A 23355-nucleotide genomic window follows, 5' to 3' on the forward strand; every position below is an offset into this window, starting at 1 on the left:
CATGTTGTCTCTTATTTTTGTTTTTGAGTTCTACCTACAAGAAAGAACTGGTTGATTTTCTTGTGCCTACTACTGTCTTTCATATAAACTGGTTATAAGCGATGGTTTCTTTCTAACTGGGGAGCTTAGGGACAGCACAACATGGTTATTTGTGTTGTAGCAAGGCATACATATCCACCTTTCTGTGACATAAACATGGGCTTATCAAATTGGTATCCACATACCTCTTCCCTATATTTCTATCCAGTAATTGACATGGTTTTCTTACACTGGCTTGTATTAGACTAAGTATTTTGGAACTCAGCAGAAAATCTGGCATTCCTGAAGTAGCAGATTTGGAAGGTCGAAGGAGGAGATTCATGAAACAGGCACTCTTCAAGATACATAGCCGAAAGTTATTTATGTCTTGTCTGTCTTTCACTACCTATTCAGTATTTGCAGTATGAGATTCTAAATAACTCAACCAATACCTTTATTTTCTGTTCATCATCATTGGCACATCCTATTCTAACCAGGGAAATATGCGAGTCATTGTGAGTATTTACACTCTCATTCAAAAATTATACTGTTTCTGCAACAGGATTCTACCTTAAAGCTGCCACAAAGATTTTTGACTTAGTAATAAATCACCTTTTCAACTGGTCTCCAGTTAGATGCCAGGGAAAGGGGAGTTAATAAGTTACAAAAATACTGCCCAAGAACAAGCTAATGTGAGCTATTTTGTGTAATATTTTCTCTGCAAGCCATGGCAGAAAGCATTACTTCGGGGGTTTTTTAAGGTATTATATAAAACTGATGTACCGTTCTATAGCCATTTCAGAAAAAAATCAGATCACTCTTCCTAGGTCAGTCATTTTCCAGTTTAAATTTACATTTAATTTAGAAGAAAATAAAGGTGCTACTATTATTTTCTTCATAATAAAAGTGGAGTAAGACTGTCTTCATTGTGTTATTCTTTTTAAATATGACATTTCAGTGTCAAGAATAGAAAACACCTTATTACATAAACTTTGTATCAGATGAGAATTAATTATGTTACATGCTAACCTTTAAAGAACTTACATATTTGGTTTCACATATATCATGAATTCTCAACAATATGAGCATGACTGCTGTGGCCACTCAACAAATAGGAACAGGCCTCAGCCCTTGTGCATATTTCAGTGACCCCTTGTAACAGGAGAAAACTGTTACCTCTTATCATTAAATCTTTTCTTCACAATAAATCCATACCTAGGACCATTCAGTGCATAAACATCATCCTAAATAGAGGCATTTCCAGGATCATTTCCTTAACTTTTATAGGGCCTATACTCTCTGGACTTTAGTATTTAAAACATTTGTGCTTCAGTTCCCACTTGGAACATCTAGATAGTACCATAGTGTATTTAATAAAATTGTCTAAATTTGAAAATTGTGTTTGGCTTCATGAAAATAAAACAAAATGTTACAGTGAATTTTAATAGCATCTAAATTGTGTCATCTATACCCAGTATATTCAAAATACCTTGTAATTAGCAGAAAGAGTACTTACACATATGAATACTCACAGATTAAATTTGTCTTGATTTTTCTGTGGTCCCAGTAGATGGAGCAGTTTTTAATGTTCTTGTAGTACTTGAATATAGTAATTTTTTTCTAGCATCATGACACAATTATTTCCTATTTTTCTTTTTCCAAATGATTGTTTGATTTTTAGTTTGAAAGCATCATATGCTGCCTGCCTCTCCAGAAAAGCACAATCAGTTGGTAAATCAAGATGACAATGCCCACCACTGACAGCTAACTGAACACAACATAAGTCTTTCCTTTTTATGGCATCAATAAGAAAGAATTACGTTCAAAACCACAAAATATAAAACCTTCCCATCTCCAATACACATGACTGTCTAATCTCTGTTTAACATATCTCTTTTTTCCGTCCAATCTGTTTACTCAACTTCTGACATTACTTGCCAGCTTAAAAAAATGAGTCAATACTCAGGAAAGTTAAAACAAAACCTATTTTAAAGTTGAAGCTAAAGGTTTGAATACATTTCTCATGAGGCAGACCGTAAGACAAGAACTGTTATTTTGGAAATAATATAGTATCTTTAATTTGTTTCTTTTTTTTGAATTTTTTTTATTATAGTGCAACATCTGAGGTAAAAACTTGGAGAAGTGTATATGTCGTAGTTGAAGCCGGTAGCTTTGGTCTGTATCCCCATTTCAAACAGTTCCTTTAGTAACTGTTTCTGTCAGAAAAATGTGGAAATAAACTCCTTTAACAGGAGCTATAGATGAAGTTATAGCAGCAAAATGCTCACATATACCAATGAAATATATTTTGATGAGCTGGGAAACTATTGCACTTGTATCTGCTAGGGCAGATACAAATACTGTCCTGGTCTTGTAGTTAAAAATGTGAACGCTGGCTGCCATCTGTGGCAGATCAGTGCTTGTCCTTGGTATATGTGCTGGAAGCAAGTTCAGTGATAGCAAGCTTCTTTTAGCTGACTACTTAAAGCTGCAGGAAGTTCAACCATGCACCATTTTTTTATTGATTGATTGATTTCAGCACAAAAGTTTCTTACCACTTGGCAGTTAGAATTGTAGACATCATCATTATGCAAGGTTTCAAACTATGCATAGTTGTGTACACGCAGCCAATACTTTGTGAAGTATTCATACTGAAAATTAAATGACACTTTTTCACTAGTCATGTCATATGACTCTACTTTCAAATAAATATACAATGTATTTGTTGACATAACGTTTGTGTCTGTTGAAACACAACTGAAGGTCTAAACTACATCTTTATTAAGATAAAGCTGAACATTCTATAACACACAGCACTGCTTTGTGGCCGTGGGCTCCCATGCCCCAAGTACTCCAGAAGGCAGCCTTACAAGCTTGGTGTGCCTTTAGGGAGTCAGTACAAGTTCTACCGACTTTGACCTTCCCAATTTGTAATTAAAGTGCAGTAGGCAGATTTGGGCCCTCTGCAGCCTGCAGTTCTTTTGTCTTCACTGGTTTCTAGTTAATTGCCTTTACTTATGATAGAATTATACTATTACACTGTTAATTATACAGTTACAATTATATTGCTGATGAATTTGTTTTCACAGAATTCAGTTCACTTAGTGACGCCAGCTCAGCCTTACTAACTGCTGTTTAAAGACACACAAACGTTTTTCTGTCAGGAGAGAAGTTATTGCTCAGACTTGTAAAACTGTTAAGAAAGAGGAAGGCATTTTGTAGCTTGTTCCCTGATTGGAACAGAAATTTCAGGATAATGATTGGTTTGGCTGAAATAATTACATCATACAAGATTGGTATCCAATAAATTGTTCCTTTAGCATAGTAGTTTAAAGAAGAAAAAAAAAGGACATAAGAGGATTACTGATCAGTCCTTAATGAAGTATCTGACACTTGTATTTTCCTATTTACATTTAGATTCTTTCTTTGTCTCATTCTTTTCTTTTTTTTTCCCCTGATTTTTTTTAACCTGGCTAGCTTTAGCAGGTTGAATTTTGTTTTAAATGTTGATGTTTTATATTATCACAAATTAACTTTTAAGAAATTGGCCTCTCCTATTATTTGTCTAATATTTACAATGTGCTTTGTTTCACAGTTACTTAGGTAGCTCATGCTACCTATACCTATGTTAGAAGAAATTGCAGTGGGATTTTTGATATCAAAAAGCCAAAACTTTCTTTAGCATTTGAAAAAGTTAATATATTTTTGTAAATGTGGTATAGCATACTAAGCTTGCTTTTAGAGAACAAATGATTGCAGATTTTCTTCACCTCTGAAGCTTAATGAATGTGAGCCAGACATCCAGCAAAATACTGAAAATGTACGTGAAAACTGTCAAATTGCACACTTTTCTAAGTCATTTTATCTGATATGATGCTTGAATACAGCTTTCCTTAATTTGTAGTAGATCATCGTCCTGTTGCCTATGGAAGAGTCAAATCAGACATCACCAGTTTGACTGGGTTGCCCACATGCCAACTTTCCACTGCCTTTCCTTTCTGTCTTCTAATGGAAAAGACTAGCAAGCCAGCAGAGATTGTTCAAACTGCTAGTTTTCAGAAAGAGAAAATAACTCAAGTCTATTGCTTTCACCTTTGCAGTTGAGAAAATGGCTAAAATTCCTCTCACAACAGGTCTCTCAAATCCTTCTCCTGTCAAGGTGAAGGCATGCTACTATGTTCACTTTATTTAGTGTATATATGCATGTCTACTTGCAAAATATTTTTAGGTATAACTGATACCTACAATATTATGAAAATTTATCTAAAAAATACTATATCATTGAATGCACATTATTCTGTAGATTTTAATGAGATGAATTACAACTCTTTATCATTTGCTTAAGACAGCAAGCAAGTGTAAACAACATGAGGTGTAGATAATTATTTTTCTTTTGTATATGATTGTCTTAATACTTACTATATGCAGTCATATAAGATGCTAATTTTTAATACTTCTTTAGCTATAAGAATGCATGTTTGCTTTCTCTTGATTCACACAGAACAGATGGATGCTTGACTGCCTGCTAATCCACAGCTGGAATGGTTTCAGCGGTTTCCACGTTGCTGGGTTAGAGTGGCTTTTCTAGTGGACTGAGAGGGCAGCAAAAGAGGGATATCATTATTCATCAGTATCCCAGTGGGATCGCTGCCAGCAGAGATTAATTTTTTCTGTTATGCTTGTAAAACAAGCTCAGGTGGAGTCTCTAATCCTCAGGGCACGGGTGGCAGATCAAGGAAGATGCTACAAAGCTAGTTAATTTTCAGATTCTAGGGGAAACAGAAGCTCTGTTAGATGTATAAATACATGATTGCAAATTTAAGTAGCTCAAAGCCAAATGGGATCTTCCTAGACATCTGGTACTGAAAATCTCTGGGTTTTTTGTCTTTTAAAAGAAGTTCTTAAAACTTTACATCAGAGGCAAAATATCTGCAACTCTTAATCGTCAGTTATCTTTCTTTTTTTCTTCTTTTTTTTTAATACAGCTCTTATAGTGTACATTAGATGAATGCCTTTATTTACAGGTAGAAAATACATGGTAGAAGTTTGTGTAGGAACCTGAGTTTACAGTATCCTCACAAATGTGTGTGCAGTGAACATCACCAACAAAAATTATCGCTTGCTATCCAAAAAGGATTAGATAGGCCCTAGTAGTGCATGGTATGTCTCATTCAGGTAATGGGATGTTCTGTTTAAGGTCAAGTGTGGTCCAAGGCATTTTTGCCATGTTACTCACTGTATCAGACCTCTGGTCATTCATGACAGAAGTGTTGATACAACTTCCTCAAATCAAGCACACTAAAATACTGACAGATAAGTCTATTTATTTAATAGACTTCAAATATTTTTCCTTTTACTGACTTCTGTTTCCTCAGTGATTCCCTCTCTTCCTCAGCCTTATAATTATCAGCGTCTTCCATCTCTGCATTACCCTGTAGCTCTTGAGTTCTTCAAAACATTGGGTCAGATTTTCAAGCAATGTTAATCCACATAGTTACACTGAAATGAGTGGAGATATGCCAGTTTTTATCAGCAGGGAGCTACCCTTATTGAAATTTACTTGCAGCAGCTGTCACTTCCTCTTACAGTTGTGTTTTTTTTATTATTAAACTATTTTCATTTAAAAGTGCTCAGAATGAGACCAGTAGCATTGGCTTGCTGAAAAGGCATTGTGCATGTAGGCACCTTCCAAGTTTCCATACATTTCTGCCAGTTTGTATTGTTCTTCTGTTATTCTGGCTTGAGCCTTTCTTGAACAGATGCTGCTAGTCATTTCACCACATGATGACAGGTATTCACGCCTGTGAACTTTTTATTCCCTTTTGTCTCTGGTCACACAGTAGTCTAGATCTGGAATTTAATCCAGTACAAAAATGCAGCAGTGTGCATTTGTGGCTCCCCGCTAGGGGAGCTGCCACAGGTCAGCAGATCTGAAATACGGTTTTCAACACACAGAGCTTTTACAGCTTGCCATTAACATATACAGTATGTATGGGCCCCATTTCACATAAAGAACTAGTAGTGCTTACTCCTGTCTCCCATGCAAAGCATCATTAACTTAATGCAGAGATCTGTTAACTTCTTCCCTGGGTCTGGGCTCTGCACTGGAAGATCCCAATGGAGAATCAAAGCCAAAGATGGAAAATGACTGATCGCTTTCCCAGGGAAAGCTGTGTGCCAAGATTTGCTATTCCAGTTTTTATTGCTATCATCATCTCAATCAGCAGTTGAGCCAGCTGATTCAGCCAAGCTCAGCTTGTGGACAAACGTCCAAATAGAACTGAAGTAGATTTCTCATGGCAATCAGACTTTTGAATGCACACTCAAGAGATTATCCCAGTTTTGTGTTAGCACATTACTGAGTTCACACACTGAAAAGCTTTTCTGTGTTAGTGCAATACAGTTAGTTTCAGTATGGCCACAAAAAGTCAGGTTTACATCTTTCCTGTAATGTCACCAGAGATTACAAGGGAAGAAAGTTGTGGGTCACTGCCCCATCTAGGTCTTGAGATTTTAAAAATGGGGTGATGATAATGTATTCAGAATGGGCAGGTTCAAAGCATTCTCATGAAAAGTAATGGGAAAAGTCTGGCATCTTGGAGAGGCAAAAATCTCAACAATCCCATTTCCAGTGATAAAATGTAGTAATTCTCTCACTATAATTCACTTTTTTAATGGAATTTATGACATTCCATTTATATTTATTTGCTATGGTCAGAGTAACTTGCTGTAGGTGAAGAATGTGTATGCCATACCAGTTTCAGATGTTTTCTCTAATTTTTGTCCTACTTTAGTCTTCTTTTGCATTTATTTTTCCTTAAACTGACGGGGCAAGTGTTACCAGCTTGCTTACAATCAATAATTTAACTTAAAAAACTGAGAGTGAACTAAAGCCACCTCTATGAAAGTTGTATAAGCTTAATACTGTGAAAGTACTTACACATTTGGGAGGAAAATGAAGCACTGAGTTATAATTGTAATCATAAACTTTATGAAGTATGGATTGTGAGAGTTAAGACTTAAAATCATGAATTCATTCCTTGGTTCGATGTATTTCAGGAATGCATGCAATTTTAAAAGGAAATTATTCTGAAACAGAATGGTTCTATAAATATGTTTTTTGCTATTTGGTAAACCAATTATAATGACTGTATTATCTGTTACTGTATATTTCTGTACACTGATACCTAGCTTCTCTGATATGCTTAAGAAACTTGGGGGGGAGGGGGGGGGGAGGGAAATCGACTTTCAAGTTAGTATAGAAGTCCTAAGAACTTTTTTCCCATGTCAAATTATTGTTATTTTATATAATCCTCCCTCTCATATGTGCTAGCATGCTTGCATTTTCTTTTAGCAACTCTATGCTGAAGCAGAGGTCTGTAATTTAACTTTGTACTTTAGAAGTTCCCAGATCTGCCAGGTCACTCTGCTACTGGTAGCTAATATTGCTGACCTCCTATTGCTCTGTGCACAGTGGCAAAGGTCTTTCAGACTCCTGACCCCTGGTCATCAGGAATGTCATCAGTAGTTTGTAGTTTGGATGTTTTAAGTAAGAGGTGAACTTGTGAAATCTAAACCCTTCAGGGTGTTTTTAAGTGATCACTCAACTGTTTCATTGCCCTAGCTTGTACTTTTTATGATGTCTATAATTGTAAAATGTGTGGTCTTTATCATATGCAGCTATTTAAAAGTGAAAATCAAACACTTGTCTGTTTAAAGTTGTAAGTCTGAGAATACAGTTATGTATGATTTCTCTGATCACTAATGTGAGTACTATAAGAGCTTTTAACTTTCATGGTCTTATAAACTACGTTTGTAGGTCCCATTACTGAAATGTGCCCATTTTAAATCCTGAAAGATAGTTATAAATTAATTTTTAAAAGATAATAGATTTACCTACTTGCATGTTACTGGGTTTTACAACTTCATCTCTTCAGTTTCTCATGCTGAACTGGAAACTTCCAGTTCCTGCTCTGATAAGTCTTAAATCTAGAGACAGAGCCCAGGGTAGCCCAGCCTCACTATTTTGCTCCTACCTAGTTTATTGGATTAACTTTACAATTTGAATTCTGTATTTCTTTTTTTGAGACGTATCTTTTATCTCTGGAAATGCATTAACCACTAATTAACTAATAAAAAGAGTTAGTATTTGTTTCAAGAAGATACTGAGCGGCCCTTATCCCTTGGATGTTGCTTTCCACCCTACACCTATCTGGTTTCCTCCTGTCATTTTTCCAAAAGTAGAGAGTGGAGAGTGCGCTGATGGAGTACCAGGGAAGCGGCAAGATCATTTTCCTGTTACCCAAGCAGGAGCGGAGAGTCAGGGCAGGCGCAGCACCAGTGCCAGAGAGAGAATCCCTTCTCGGCAGCCAAGGACAGCCGGTGCCCGGGGGCCGCGCTCTGACCCTGTGCCCGGCAGGGGCTTTGCGTCCTGCCTTGCCCTGCCCTGCCTGCCCTGGCTCCCTGCCAGCCACCCACCCTGGCAGGGGGCGGCGGGGAAGCCCCCGTGGGAAAGGACTGGGCTGCAGGGCTGGCTCGGATACGCCGGGTGCCCTTTGGTGGCGCTGCCATACACATGCAGTTGACAAGGAGCGATGGTGCATGGTATATGAAGGCAAGGAGCTTATTTAGAAATGGTCTCTGTGATGAATTACAGTATCATGCAGGAAATGTATTCTAATCTTGCCTGACAATTTCTGTTTTCTTCTTCTGCATCATGTTAGCCCCTTTTCAAGATCCCTACAAAACCTCAGCCTGCTCTGTTGCATAGAGGAGCCTGCCAGGCTGCCCTAACAATTTGGAATGTCACTTCTGCAAAGTTTGTCTTAAAAGTATATTTTTACAAGTATAAAACAGGGTGAGGAGGCCTTGTGCCAGTGTCTGCTGTCTAAAAGGTGGCTTCCAATATAAATAGCCCTGTGTTACGTAGCAGCTTCAATAAGCTGGTAGAAATTACTTTTTTTTTTTCTTTTTGTCTATAATATGAATCTTGAACACATGCATCGTGTTTGTTCTTAAAATTTATAACTAGTAACATATGTTTAGAACTGTCTTTAACTGGAATATCCTAGATCTTTTATATCTAAGAGTAAAAAAACACCCAAACATTTAAAACTCTGGAAGTTTGAATTATGTCCTGTAAAACTGAGACCAAAGCATATACATTTATAAGCTACCAGTAAACTCCTCAAAATAGGAGTTTATAATGGAATACCTAACACAGATACAATTTTCAGAGCAGTAATTCTAGCAAGTACTTCTCCAATTCCATTTTGCTGTCTACTTTACTTTTTGGTATGACTGAAAAACAACTTTTAATATGTGGGCAGTTTGGGCTTTTTTTTCTTTTTACCATTTTTTTTTTTTTAAAGCACATGTTTTCTCACAATTATTTGTTTTCTGAGTAAATGTAAGCTTGATTGTGTTCCAGCTGCCTGCCAGGATGCATCTGTATAAATTTAATGTCTTTGCTTATATATCAAATTCACACTTGAAAATGTGATGATAAAATACAGTATAAATATGTTGGTTAATTTAAATTATTTTCGTAATATATACCTGTGTCATTATTATGTCACATTATATGCTCTGTGCTCTTGGGAAGAGCATGGGCAAAGGAAGATTAACTTGAGAACTTCAGTTAAGCTATTTTTTTTATTTTCCTTATAATGCAGTTAACAGAATCAAATGAGACTTTTGTCAGCATGTGAATGGAGACATGTACATATATGTATATATGAAAAACCGAAATAATTTCAGATGTTTTTAAGTACAGAAGTTCAAGTATCCTCAAAGAAAAATTCAGAGTTTGTGAATCTGTTATAAGACATTATTCAGCTACCTAGCTACTCACAAACTATCAGTGCTTGTTATTTCTCTGTTTTGAACATGCTACTTTTCTCTATCCTATAGTAAGGATACCATAGATATCACCCAAATGAGGACAGTTACAAACTGCTTTAAAGATTGCAGTCCAGCTACTTCCTATACACTGTAGCACTATGTGGAAGTGGCAGGTCAGGACACTGCACTAAAATACTCCGTAGCACTTTGTACAATGGAACAAAAGGAAAAGCCAATTATATAATAATATTATTGTTGAGCTTATATTTGCCTATCCAGTTATTTAAAGATCAAAATATGCTGGTTTCACTTGGGAAAATAAATTGCATATTGGCATACCTTTGAACTTCTCATAGCAGAGAACTAAAATTTACTTCATAATGTGTGATTAGTGTTAACTGCAGAAAGGCTGTAAAAAACCACCCACATTTATTTATTGCAGCTTATTTTTTATTTATCATTCTATGCACAAATGTATGATTTCTGCAGTACTTAGACTACCAGAATTTTATGTAATTTAAGCCAAGGTTCAGGTAAAGAGGATGCAATTACTGTATTAGCTAAAAATGATCTTCATCTTTTCTCCTTTTTTATTATTCTGGTAGTTACTTTTAGTAGTAGTTTACTGCAAGATTTTTTTTTTAATACTTCGGCTTAACTGTTAGTTTTGGTATCAAATTTCCTAAGAACGCTTTTTCCTTGTTTCTTTCTACATCAGAAACTTGAAAAAGAGCAAAACAAGTTGCAGGTTTATCAAAGTTGAGAATATGGTGTGTTTGGGTTCATTGTACATGTATAAAGAAAAGGAACTTACAGGCAGTCAATTCTAAGGTAGTTTCAGTAACAGCATGGCTAAAGAAAAGACTACTGCTTCAACTCTGGAATGTGAGAAACTATTTTTGGTTTGGTTTAGACCCTCATTGTTACAAATTAATCAACTGCTCTTTATAGTCTAGAATTCATTAACTTTACAAGTTTTACCGTTCCCATGACTGAACTGAACTTAAAATATTCAAGTTTACTGTGGTTGCTCACCTTGATCCCTTTTCTGCCTATGCTCCACAAGTATCCTCTTCTCTGTTGTAGACAGATGATGAGGTGTAGTTACTTGAGATTTAAAATATTTCAGAAAGTTTACATATGGTATAAGTTTATAGTTCAGCTCTCACTATAAATCAGTAATTTCAGCTAAACTTACACATTTTGTGGGTAGAAAGAAAATCTGATTTTTTTTCTTAACCCTGTGAACACTGTGGAGCATAGTACTCACCATGTTGGATACTTTATTTAAATTTTAGTTCAGTCTGACTCCTCAAATGCCTCATAGTACCAGAAAAATGCAAAAGATACATTTTAAAATGGAATGAGTTCTTTACTTTTAGAACAATGCTAGGAATTCAAATAAAGGGTGATGATAAGCTGCATATCTGGAACACAGTGTTGCAGACAGAACTCCAAGATGATTCTGTGATTGCTGTTATGCAGGAAACAGAATTAAATTATTAGAATAGCCCATTGGCCTTGTAAAATGTAACTAACGAGTTTATGCAAGTCTACATTTGACTTTTCTCACTGGCAAAGCAAGTGGCTGTTTCCTATATGACCCTGCATCACAAACAGGTCAAAATGTAGGTTTGCACCCTCAAAATGATGCAGCAGTCTCTAATGCCCAAAAGAAGACATTATTGGGAAAGTCCATTACAGACCTATAGAAGAGATGTGACATGACTACCAAATGCATGATTGCAGAACCCATAGCTAAAATTCCTAGTTATCTCCTGGTATACTCCAAGTTATGCTTAACTGTGTAGGTGCTTGTAAACATATTATTTGCACATGGGCTGCAATAGTCCTGATTTAGCAGAAGAAAAAGTGAAAAATGCACAGCAGTGTTTTGTGGTTTAACTATAAAGTTCATATTAAGTTTCTTGACTTTAGAATGAAGATTAATGATTGATACGTAATATGATCTGTTTCCTCACCCATGGAAGTAAGAACAGTATTCAGATAGAATGTACTAAAATAGTATATATTATATGTTTTGTGGAACAGTTGAAGCTATAGCCTTTGCAGAACAGATTGAGATTCACAATGAAAAGGAAAACTAAAATGAAAAAATATTGAGTGAACAGCAGGGCCTATTTGAGGTGATTACAAAGGATGTTTCTTTATTCTGTCTTTTCTTCTGCAACCTGAAAACAGTAGCAGGGGGTTACAAGCAGAGTTCATCACAGAGTTGTCAATCACTGTCATTTAACATTTTGCAATGGAAGATGTCTTTATTCAAGGACAGCTGGGCAAATCAGAGAAACAGATTTGCAGTTAGTAGTCAGTCCAGCCTACACTAAGCAAACAAGGACAGGGCAGACATACTGGCCTCTCACATAAAAATATAATGGACTCTGCTGACCTCAGTGCCCTCCATTCAGCTTCATTCTCAGTTGTATAAAAGCTTCACTACCCATTCTCAATTTCCTTTAATTACCTACATGATGCAGATAAGAAAATGAATCTCACTTACTTACAGTCAATGATCACAAACAGGAAATTAAGTAGGCAGGTTGTTTAAAATAAGAGGAGTGTTTTGGAGATAAATAAAACATGCTGGGGAAGAATTAAGGAAAATGCATTTTCAGGAGTACCAATTGGTCTGGAGTAACTTGGCTATCTTTCTTCTTTCTGCTACTTTTAACTGCAAAGCGAAACTAAGTTAAAAAAATCTCCTTGGTAAATATTCCTTAAAATATCTTTGAAGGAGAAGCCAGTTAAATAAAAAGAGTGAAGCAAACATGCAACCTTCTATAGGGCTTAAAAAGATTGTGACCTTAGGTTCAGAGAATAAATGACCAGTTTTCACAAGAGATCTAGCAGAGACATCCAGGATTAAGCAGCAGTTGTCTTTAGTCAATCTTCAGTTCTAATCTGCAGTTGAGATATGATATAAATTGATGACATTCTGATATTCTTTCTAAAGCTTAAATTGTCTAATACTTACCTTTCCTTTTACATTTATGTCACAAAATAATACACAAAAGGTGTAGTTTCACTGTGCCAGTAAAGAAAATAGAAAATGTTGTGCTGTCAGTTTTCAAGGGGGTTGAAAAACAACTATCTAACTGTTTTTAGGAATTGTCAAAAAATTTGTGTGTTCTGTGGGTTAGGATATTAAATAATGAGCAGATAGGGTACGTTGAAGTCAATTAGATAGTTCTATCAGTTGTTCTAAGATTGCCATTTTTCTTTTACCTCACTCTGCATTGATTACTGTTGTGCATATTTCTTTAATACGGATTTGCAGGAAGTCTGAATGGAGATTGAAGACTAAAATGCATAATAACAAATCTATAGTTTAAGAGGAATATAAAACCATGAACACTTTAATTTAGTGGTCTCTGCTAAGCCCATAGTTTGAAAGACATTGCCCTTTGGGTTACCAAAATGACTTTTTATTTTATGGCAAAAGAAATACACTGTCTTAAATTACTGAGGGAAAAGATCACATATTATAAAATTCTTACTTCACTTGCAAGTTTTATACTTTATAAAGATCATTCCAAACAATATGTATGCATACATTCACAATAGGATTTTGTGGACAAAAAGTTACCAATTAAGTCATAGAACTGACTCTTCAACCTAAGTTACAGTTCTTAGGATGCTTCTGTTGAATATTTTTTCTTTCAGAAACAGTGGATTTCCCTAGCAGGAGAATTAACATCTCTGCTCTGGCTGCTAGAACAGTCATACTTCTTCCTCTCAGCCCCAAGGGTGTTGCTACTCATAACTACATTTAGATTACCTGATGTTGTGCAGCTCCTTCTTGCAACAGTGAGAAAGTTCTTAGACAGCTTTCATTTTTGCACGAATGGTACTGGCCCACTCTGGAGCACAGAGGATAGTTTTAAGCACCTGCCTACAATTTTGCTCTTTGCTTTGATTGCTGATCGTCTGTTGCTTAGACACTGACTGCTCAAAATATTGAAGATATATTTTAAAAGAACCTTACCAGAGCTATTTCAAACTCACTGTGTTTTGAATACAGAGAGAAAAGTAGATACCTTGAAAACTGAAAATGTGAATTATTGACTTCTTTATGGCTAACTTCGCAATGTTTTTGAAAGCCAACCAATCTGTAGGTCATCTCAAAATACTGAGTCCATCCAATGAATGTATTTGTTTCACTGCTTTTATTTTCTTCTTTTCTAATGATGAAATCATCTATGTGAAAAAAAATTTAAAACCTATAATTTTGTGAATATTTGTGAATATTTTACTAGCTTTTGTTTTCCCACACATATCACTTTGATAAATAAGTACACTTTCCAGACAGTAAAATTGCTATTTTAACAATGAAATCTAACTGTAGTAATTTAAATGCATATACTTTTAATGTCTCAGTAAGGAATAGTAATTATTCTGAAGTTAAGTACAATAGTTAATTTTTTATTTTTATTTCTTTTCAAGAATGCTGATGAGTACACAGATCTACCTGTAAGACACAATGAAGATCAGATGAACAGTGAACTGGCAAAGCATCTTCCAATTGAAGTCAATCCCCATTCATTTGACAGTTCACACACAAAAACACATCTCCTGCTGCAAGCCCACTTCAGTCATGCCATGCTGCCTTGCCCAGATTATGCAACTGATACAAAGACAGTGCTGGACCAGGCAATTAGAATATGTCAGGTATAGTAATGCATTTCAGTATTTAACTCCTGTTGGTTTACTACTTATTGTTAGTGTGTTGTAATATTTTAAATATAGAAGAGCCTGAAGATTTCGTGCAGTCCTGTGGAGGACTGGTACCACACAGTATGATACCACGGTATGTTTAGGAAGGATCTAGATGCCCATAAAGATACCCACTCTACAGAACTGGAGGTAAACAAACATGGTAAAAACTGTGGTACTCTGGTTGAAGGCATCTGTTGCCATAGGGCTCACCTTCTTTCATATGCAAGAGCTTTCTATCTCTGTATTGTGGAATGTTTTAAGTCATTCCTGCATGAGTGTGCTCCCTGCAGATTGTTATGCTGATCCCCCAAGAACCTGTCTCCCATGGGTACTTTTATTTTTACAGCACCCAAAAGTGCTGTAGTCACTGCCAAGCATAAATAAAATATGTCTTGAAATGTGATTTTGGATGAGATACAGCATTTTTCTCAGGCTTGTGAAAAGATATGTCTACTATTTCCCAATTACCACAGAGTCAAAGAACACACTTCTAAACACAGTTTTTCAACTTGGTCTGGAGGCTTGTGACTTTTATGGTTGCACCATTGTCAGAACCCACAGAAACTAAACTGACTATGGAGTACTAGTAACAAGCGATCACATGCACGGCTGCACGCCTCAAAAGAATTTTAAAGCAGCGATTTGAGTTTGGAATAGAGTGCTGCAATATCTGGAAAACACAGTTACCATTACAGCAGGAAGGGTGAGACCTAGCTGATGCAGGGAACACCCATCCCCTGGTTCTGTGAGAAGGGAATGATACTCTCTTTAGCAGAACTGGACAAGGACTCATATATAGCTTCTTGAAGATCAGGTAGTCTTCAACTGTTCTTGTCTTCCTCAGTTCAGTATCTGTAAAATAGGGACAATCATTCTTGCATCCTACTTTTTTTCCTTGCTTTTGTTTGTTCGGATTTTAATATCTTCAGTGATCTGTGTGTCAACCAGCAGAATGAGGCTTTGGTTTTGTTTGAAGCCTGTTGCAATATGGCAACCTCAAACATCATTGTGTCAAGCCTACCAGTTTGTAAAACCACTCTACGGGACATTATTAATCAATGCTCTAGACAGACAAAATACCTGGGCAATTCAGTGTCCAGTGATTTGGATGAGTCTTGACCTTACACTAGCAAAAACTACAAGCTTTTAATGCTAGTATCAAAAAAAGCAAACTAAAACTAAGAATAGTAAGAAGCAAGTAACGCCACAGATGTTATTGCTGTGCAGTCTTTAACTTGGCAACCAGCAGTGCTTGAATGCACTCTGCATACTCCAGTTATTTCAAATCAATAAAATCATGGTGCTGAAAGCTTCAATGTATGAACAGTGGTTATTCGTAATGCTCAGTTATTAACAAAGAACAGTGTCACATGAGAAAATTCACCTTTGTTTCAAAGAAATCACATACCTAAAGTTCATTTAGACATTTGTGGAATTAACGTTTTGGGAGGTAATTACATATTTGGAAGAAAATTTAAATTAAAGATTCTTTTCAATAATTATTTTGCTCAATATTTATCCTGCTTTGCTAAGAAATTTATTCTCAAATCCTGTTACTGCATAATAGGTATTTCAGAAACAATAAGCACTCAGAAGAAAAAACCTTAAAATATTCAACAGTGCCTTTAAACCAAAGTAGAATTCAGAATACTACTCTTTCATACTCGGCCTTGGCACTCTGGCCTTCAGTTAACTACTACATAATGTAACATATACTGTCGTCTTAAAGAAAAAAAAGTTCCTCCTTAACAAGAAAACAAAAACAACAAAAAAAGAAGAAAAAACGTGCAAGCATTTTTTTATTTTGAAGTTGGCACATGGTTTACATCTCTTGGGAGCATATTTGTTCCATCTTATTAGTCACGCTTTCCAAATGGAGGTTAAAGTTCCCAGAATCTAAGCAATAGACAGGGTTACACTTTCCATACTGGTTGTTACCTTTTCCTTAGCACTGACCTGCTGATGAACTCTGGGTCATCAGAGGTGGAAAAAAAGATGTTTTGGGAAAAGGAACTGAACCATAGAAGGGTCCACTGATAAACATTTCAGTGGGTGGTGTTCTGTGTGTGTGAACACATGCTCATGCACCACCAAACATAAAATTCAGCAGTGAGATGGGAATTGGTTTTTCTGAGTTATGTTGAACTTTTGTTTATTTACTTACAAAGTACTTTAGCTGTTAAGGTTGTATAGCTAACCTTCAAATTGTGACCTGAACATAAACTTATTTTTGCTGACGAGTATGTGAATGACAGACTTTTCATATCATCAGTGCTTCTTTGTTACAAGAAAGCAAGATCTTTCAAAGGGCTTGTGGTTGTATCTGGGTATGTACAGCAGGCCTCCGTCCCAGGTCCTCTGCAGGGCAGATTTGCCATCGCGAGCCATGATATGTAAGCAAGTTAAAAAAAAACTGCGCCTTTCCATCACAGACTATTAAACTTCTCCACTCTCCTGAGCTGTCTTTCACCTGAATCAGCCTTGTCTCCAATGGTTCCTCTTGCACCCCACCTGTTGTGTCCTCCCATTCATTCCTCCGATATCCTCTGGGCTGTTTTCATTGCTGGTGGCTTTAGGCTGTGTGGTGTTAGCAGTCAGTCAGAAAACTGTGTTAACAGCATCACATAGATAAATGTAGCTGATGGATTTCAGGTGAGATTTCACTCTCTTCTAATAAAAAAAAAATAGGCAACCACTCTTTAATTTTCCTGAAGTGTCTTAGAAGTTTTGTGTTATGTCAGAACTCAGTTCATTTATACTCATGATGAAAGATAGAAGTCATAAGCATCTAACAGAATGTGAGGAGTCGTATCATGGTGCTGCTCAATAGAGGAATGTGATTGTTAACATAGAAAATGGAAGAAATATATTCTGTTACAGTTTTCCTATAGTTAGCATTTGTTAGATATAGATGGAGCTTATAGCAAGAAAAAATTTAGTATCTGTATACCCAGAGTGAAATACAGAATTCTTTCCCTTTTACTGCAGAAATATGGGGACTAACAATAAGTAACCTTCTGGAAGGTGAACGCCTATCTGCTCCCACACCCATCTCTGTAATGAATGGCCACTGAGGCATTGACTAGACTGAACGAATGTCCCTGCTCTACATTGAAAACCTCAAGTCAAAAACTAACAAGTTTATCAGTGGCAGGCTGTCATAGATAAAGCACTGAAGGTTCCCATGGCTCAAAAAAATCTGCCATGACTTCCTATGTGACCTTGGTCAAGGCCCTTAATTTTTATTTGCCTCTCTTACCTTTAATACTATTACAGTAGACTACATGTTCTCTTCAAGCCTAGCACTCTGCGTTGTTTTTACCGAGAAAAGACAGAGATGTCAGTAAGATGGTACCGAGCAGTCCAGTAGCTGCCCAAAATCACTTGTCCACTTCTTGCAGAAGAACATCAAAGAATAAAACCTCTAATGAAATTATTTGTCTAATATTTTTATAGAATATAATTATTATTGTAAAGACAGCACCCCACCTTTTTTTCCTATTTTTCCCATCTCTGATTTAAGAGTATGTGAAACAGAATAAATCTAATCTCTTTTTTACTTCTTTTTTCAAGCCTTATATTTTGTGACTGTGTGTTCAGCGATCAGTTCTTACTCTGCTGATCTAAGACTATTGCCTATATTTGCATTAATTGAAATGGATAATTGAGGCAGTAATACTGTCAGTCTCACATTCAGCAGGGCAGTCTGTTCTTGGAAATAATGTGACAGTTGCTGGCTTTGCATTGGGATTGGCCACAAGCCTCCACTTGTAGTATAATCGTTGATAAAATATTTTAATATTGCCAGGAGTAGAACTGCCATGGAGCTCAGCCTTAACCTTTGAGAAGTGTTTACCTATGGATGTGTTAAATGCATCTCAGTGGGGTAGCTGTGCACTGAGAGAAGATGGACATGAAGTCAGATTCCAAACTGCAGAATAAAGACTAGTTTGCAGAGGAAACATACACTCCCCCAAAATGAGGACCCTGTAATGCTGTCACTGGTGGCCTGCTGTTCCCCATCATGTTACTCCTCTGGAGCATCTAATTTTGACAGAAAAGAAAAAACTCTTTGGGTTAAGCACTGCATTTCCTTAGCTGAACGATCATGTGTGTAACACCGCTTTACCCATTCTAAAATAGTTAAAGACGTTGTTTAAATTGCAGTTTTTGCTACAGTTCTGCTTATAAAAATCAGTTTTGTGGTACAAGTTCAGAGTGGTCAAATATGCTGCCCCATTCAGCCGCCTTTCCAGAGCTAGCTTATGTGCAAAACACTTGCTCTACTAAACTGCAGACTGTTCTGACTGATGGTGGGAGCTGTATCTACTGTTTCCCACACGGAAGGTATGTTCTGGCCATATCCACACAGCTGCAAACAGCAGAGGTGCCCGAGCTGTGGTTTCTGGACTAAAAGAACGAGAGCGTCCCTCAGCTCTGGACTTCCTGTCCTCCCTAAACCTCCTCAGTTCGTAACAGCCACTAAAACTGTTGCCTCGGGGAGCCATACCTCTTGGGTTATTTCTTTTCCTGCCCGTGAGGAAATGGAAAAGATCTTAAGTGTGTTCTGAGCTCTTACATTGTCCGTTGCTAGCGCAGGTGTGCCGATCACTTGCTGCAAGGTGGTAGCAGTTACAGGAATGGCCTGTTTTACAGTTGTGTCTGTAAGATTTGCCCAGAGGTGCCCAGGGAAAGAGATAATTGTTTTGTTTAACGGATGCATTGGCAACTATAAAAAAATGGGCAGCTTTACTGAAGGGAGAGAAGAGAATCCAATTAACTTGAGAACGCAGAGGATTATTCAGAAACCAGCGAAGAGCAGAGGCCGTATCTCTTTAGGTACTACATGTATTCTTTGTGTATGGAGTAACAGTCCAGCCGTAGCACCATGTTTGCAATGTTCCTTAAATACTGGCTGTTTTCATGGTCGGATGGCTATTATTTCACATTAGGAGGGTGGGAGTAATAGAATAATCAAAAAACTTGTAGTGCATATACTGACCAGTAATGCTTATTTATAGATACTAAACAGCAATGAAGAGCTTTGTAATGAAAGTACCCAGACATGTTGGGGTGGAATTACTTGCTGCCCGCTTGTGTTTTATAGGTGTGTATGTGGGAGAAGGGAGGGTTACCTTTGTGGCGGTGCTGTTGGGGTTTTTGCTTGCTGTGGATAACTGGTGAACTGGTGTATGGAAGCATCTTGGTGACAGTTTAATGATGATTTGGTGCTGTTTATATATAATCCCTCCCCCACCCATGACAAACCTTTTCCCAGTTGGGGCTGGAGGAAATGAGTAATGCTTAACCCATTTGTGTGATCAATTCACTTAAGCAGCTACTGTGAAATGTTAATCACAACTTTAATTTGTACTGCATTAGCATTTTGATTAACTTGTAGGCTTGCTAGCACACTTGAAGCACTTTTACTCATAGTTACAGCTCGGAAATGACTTTTTGATTAATTAAGTTTGTTAGACAGCAGCTGAGCTTCCTGAATGCTAACCTTATGGGGCTAAAAGTTCAGGAGAAAGTTACTGGGAATAACTGTTGCTGTTGAAAAGGATTCTTGTGAATGCACTCAAAAAATTTTAATTATTGACAAAATTTTACATTACTACTTTGAAACTGATTTTAAATTCTAAAGAGGGGAGATACATTATGAGAGAGATGCTGCTATATTTTTCACAGGTTTGGTAGATTTCTGTAAGATTTGGAACAAATGCTGTCTTTAAGACATTGTTTATGTTAGGAAACTCTGATTTCTTGCCAAGAGATTTTTATCAAAAATGTTTTATTGTATTTACCATTCACTAGCATAGTAGAGAATATCAATTTATTAATTATCAATTTGAAAATAAATTGGATATTGGGACTCAGCAAGTTCTGAACATGTTGCATTATGCCCTACCAAGTTTACATTGCTTGTATCACATTCCATAACTGCTTTTATCTCTGTAATACTATTAAAAAAAAAAAAAAAGTCAGTAAGAACCCAAGGGTTGCACTCCACTAAATGCAGACAGTAAGTGACTTGTCCTTTCCCTGGTTTTAATCATACCAGTAATGTTACTATGGAGGCTAACAGATGAATACAGGGATAGGAATCTTACAAAGCAGCTAGGAAGGTCATAATTTGCATACATCAGTGAGACCTTTATGATGATGGGAGAATGAAGCATTAGTCTCTCGTAGGGGGTAGCAGAGCATATGGAAGTGGGAGCTGAATATGCTTGTAAAAAAGTGAAGGGAAAGGGGATGCAGAGGGCAGTATAAAAGGAGTGGTGCCTCCTGAATAGGATTAATTACATCTTATTTACTACATCAGATAAAGTACAAGGTGGGGGAAGGGGGGGGGTGTCTGTAGGCTGAAACTATACAGATGTATGAGTCTGTATGAGCTGTATGAGTCTGATTTAAGAACTCCTCCTTCAGATTAATACATTTCTAAAGAGTGATCTTGGACTAGATCTCTGAAGGGCAAAGGTTCCGTAGGTACCTGTTTTACCAATATATAACATACAAAAGGTAGTGACCTTAAAACCCTCTGCAAAACTTCAGACAAATTTCAACTTTTCAAGTTAGTTGTTGCTTCTGGAGTATAGAATTGAAGCATCGTAATCATGATTTGTATAAAACCATGAAAATTATAGTACATAGCATGCTTTAACATCTGGAAAAATATTTTACTTGTATTAGTATTATCTCAAGTCACATGTGGATGATAATATAATATTACATACTGGAAGGCTTCCTATGTTTGAAGCATGTATAAAAAAGATCTATTATGAATTCATATTTTTCAGGAGAATGGGTAAAATGCATACATTTTTGTATATTATTATCTACAAGTATTTGTCATATAAACTTTGTAGTCCTAAACAGCTGTAATTAGGCAGCATTCTAATGATTTTAATAGACCTGTGGATCTAAAATCATATTTCTAACTGAAGTCTAGTCCTAGACAACATAACTTATATTAGCATACAGTGAAGACAAGAGTGGGGATATTTTGATTATTTGATATTGGAATACTATATACAATAAATTCCGGTGCAAAAATAGATACAAAACCCAATCAGCCTTAACTCTGCTTTTTGATGTAACTGCAGTTAATAGTTTGAAGTATTTTAGTCTTACATATTTCATTTCTTTCAAATACCTGTTTCCTTCCTCAAAGCATCATTGCAGAATAAGACTTGTATTTGTCTGGCTAAGAATGTTTTGGATTTACATTACATAAACTTTCAAGTCTAAGACGAATGTCATTCTGCTTAGAGGGCCATATACATTTGTGTACCGACCTTCAATTTCCCATATGAAGGCGCTCAAGAAAATGTCATAGTCTGTGAAGCACTGATAGAAAAATTAAAAACAATCTTTTAAGAGTGGATAAATTTGAGCCATGTAGCTCACCCTGAGTACTCCGGAAGTTTCAGCCCCCATCCACCAAGTCATTATGACCAACGGCATCACTGTAAGGCAGTTGACTATCAGCTGAGTAATCACAGATCCCAGATGCAATTCTCAGCTACAATGGCACTTCTTAACTTACCTTAGTCTCCTTAGCTAGCCTCTGTATCCAGAGCAGTTGTCATTGTTCATTTAGCATCGTTGCCACTTTCCTTAAATATAATTTAGCCACAAAATATTGACATTGATATTTACAATGTTTACAATGACATTTATATTTACAGTGTTTAAGTAGAAATGCTTAGTGTATTCAGCTATATGACAGGTGTCTTTAAACAGAGAAAGAAATTATTCCAAGCAGTATGCAATCTCTGTTAATAAGCTGCAAGCTGTTTCATTTTAACACTTGAATAACTTATCTTAAAGGAAAAAACAATTAAAGTCATTTGAGTAGATCAGAAATTCTGCTAGTTGTACAGCCTCTGTTCCCCTGCCACCTACCCAGTCGTACAAGAGTGATCCAGAATATCTGGCTTTCAAATGAAGGATGTGAAAGTAATACCAAAAACAGTGTTAAAACTTTGCAAGAAATTTCTAAAATAGAAGATTTTGCAGTCGGATATTTCAGTTGCTAGACAAAACTCCTAAATGGGAAGGGGGTTAGTGAGGCAGATATGTTAAATATGGACCAATTTAGTATCTGTTATTTTGAGCACATATTCAGAGTGCTTACAACACCACAGAAAAGCAATGTTTTGCTGTCAGTGTGTTTTGCTGTTAATGTTTTACTATCCGTGAGTGTGCTACACACTCACCTCTCCCACATCCTGCCTCCATCTTTGCTTCTCTTCAAGGTAGGGAATTATAAACACGATTTAAATTCCGAGCATCAGTGGTAACTTTGGCTAAAAAGAGACAAACTGTAAAACTTTAGCTTCATAATTGACCAGAAAGGTACAATTTGTTCAGTTTAAATAATTCAGTACTTAAGGATAACCAACCACTGCTTCTGAAAATAAGATGATGGAAACCTGTTAATAGATGCTGAGAGTTTCATATTAATGCACTGCTGGAATGAAGAAAGAAGCAAGATGATAGTCAATTCTGAATATCATCAAAATGAAAATTCTTGCCATACCTGACAGGTACACCTAGCATCAGCATTTTTGCCCTACCCCTGCCATGGTTTATAGCATATTACTTCCCATGTTGTTACAAGCCAAGCTATTTTTGATAACAGTGAACAAAATGTTAAAGGATATGTCACTAATTGCTGTTATTACTTTGTGGTTGTTCAAGTATGACCCTTGAAAGACTTCAAAGCTGACACCTGATTTTTTCATT

The 23355-nt window shown here is 36.5% G+C and overlaps 1 protein-coding gene across 1 annotated transcript in view; it reads left to right on the top strand.

Annotated features, from left to right (window-relative positions):
* The window catches only part of ASCC3 (activating signal cointegrator 1 complex subunit 3), a 281105-nt gene that overhangs the window by 244198 nt on the left and 13552 nt on the right, over positions 1 to 23355 (top strand). Inside the window, exon 37 of the mRNA XM_056342568.1 lies at positions 14326 to 14550. Coding sequence (XP_056198543.1) covers positions 14326 to 14550 — 225 coding nt within the window. The remainder of the gene's footprint in view (positions 1 to 14325; positions 14551 to 23355) is intronic.

Source organism: Falco biarmicus, chromosome 6, assembly GCF_023638135.1.
Source record: "Falco biarmicus isolate bFalBia1 chromosome 6, bFalBia1.pri, whole genome shotgun sequence".
NCBI lineage: Eukaryota > Metazoa > Chordata > Aves > Falconiformes > Falconidae > Falco > Falco biarmicus.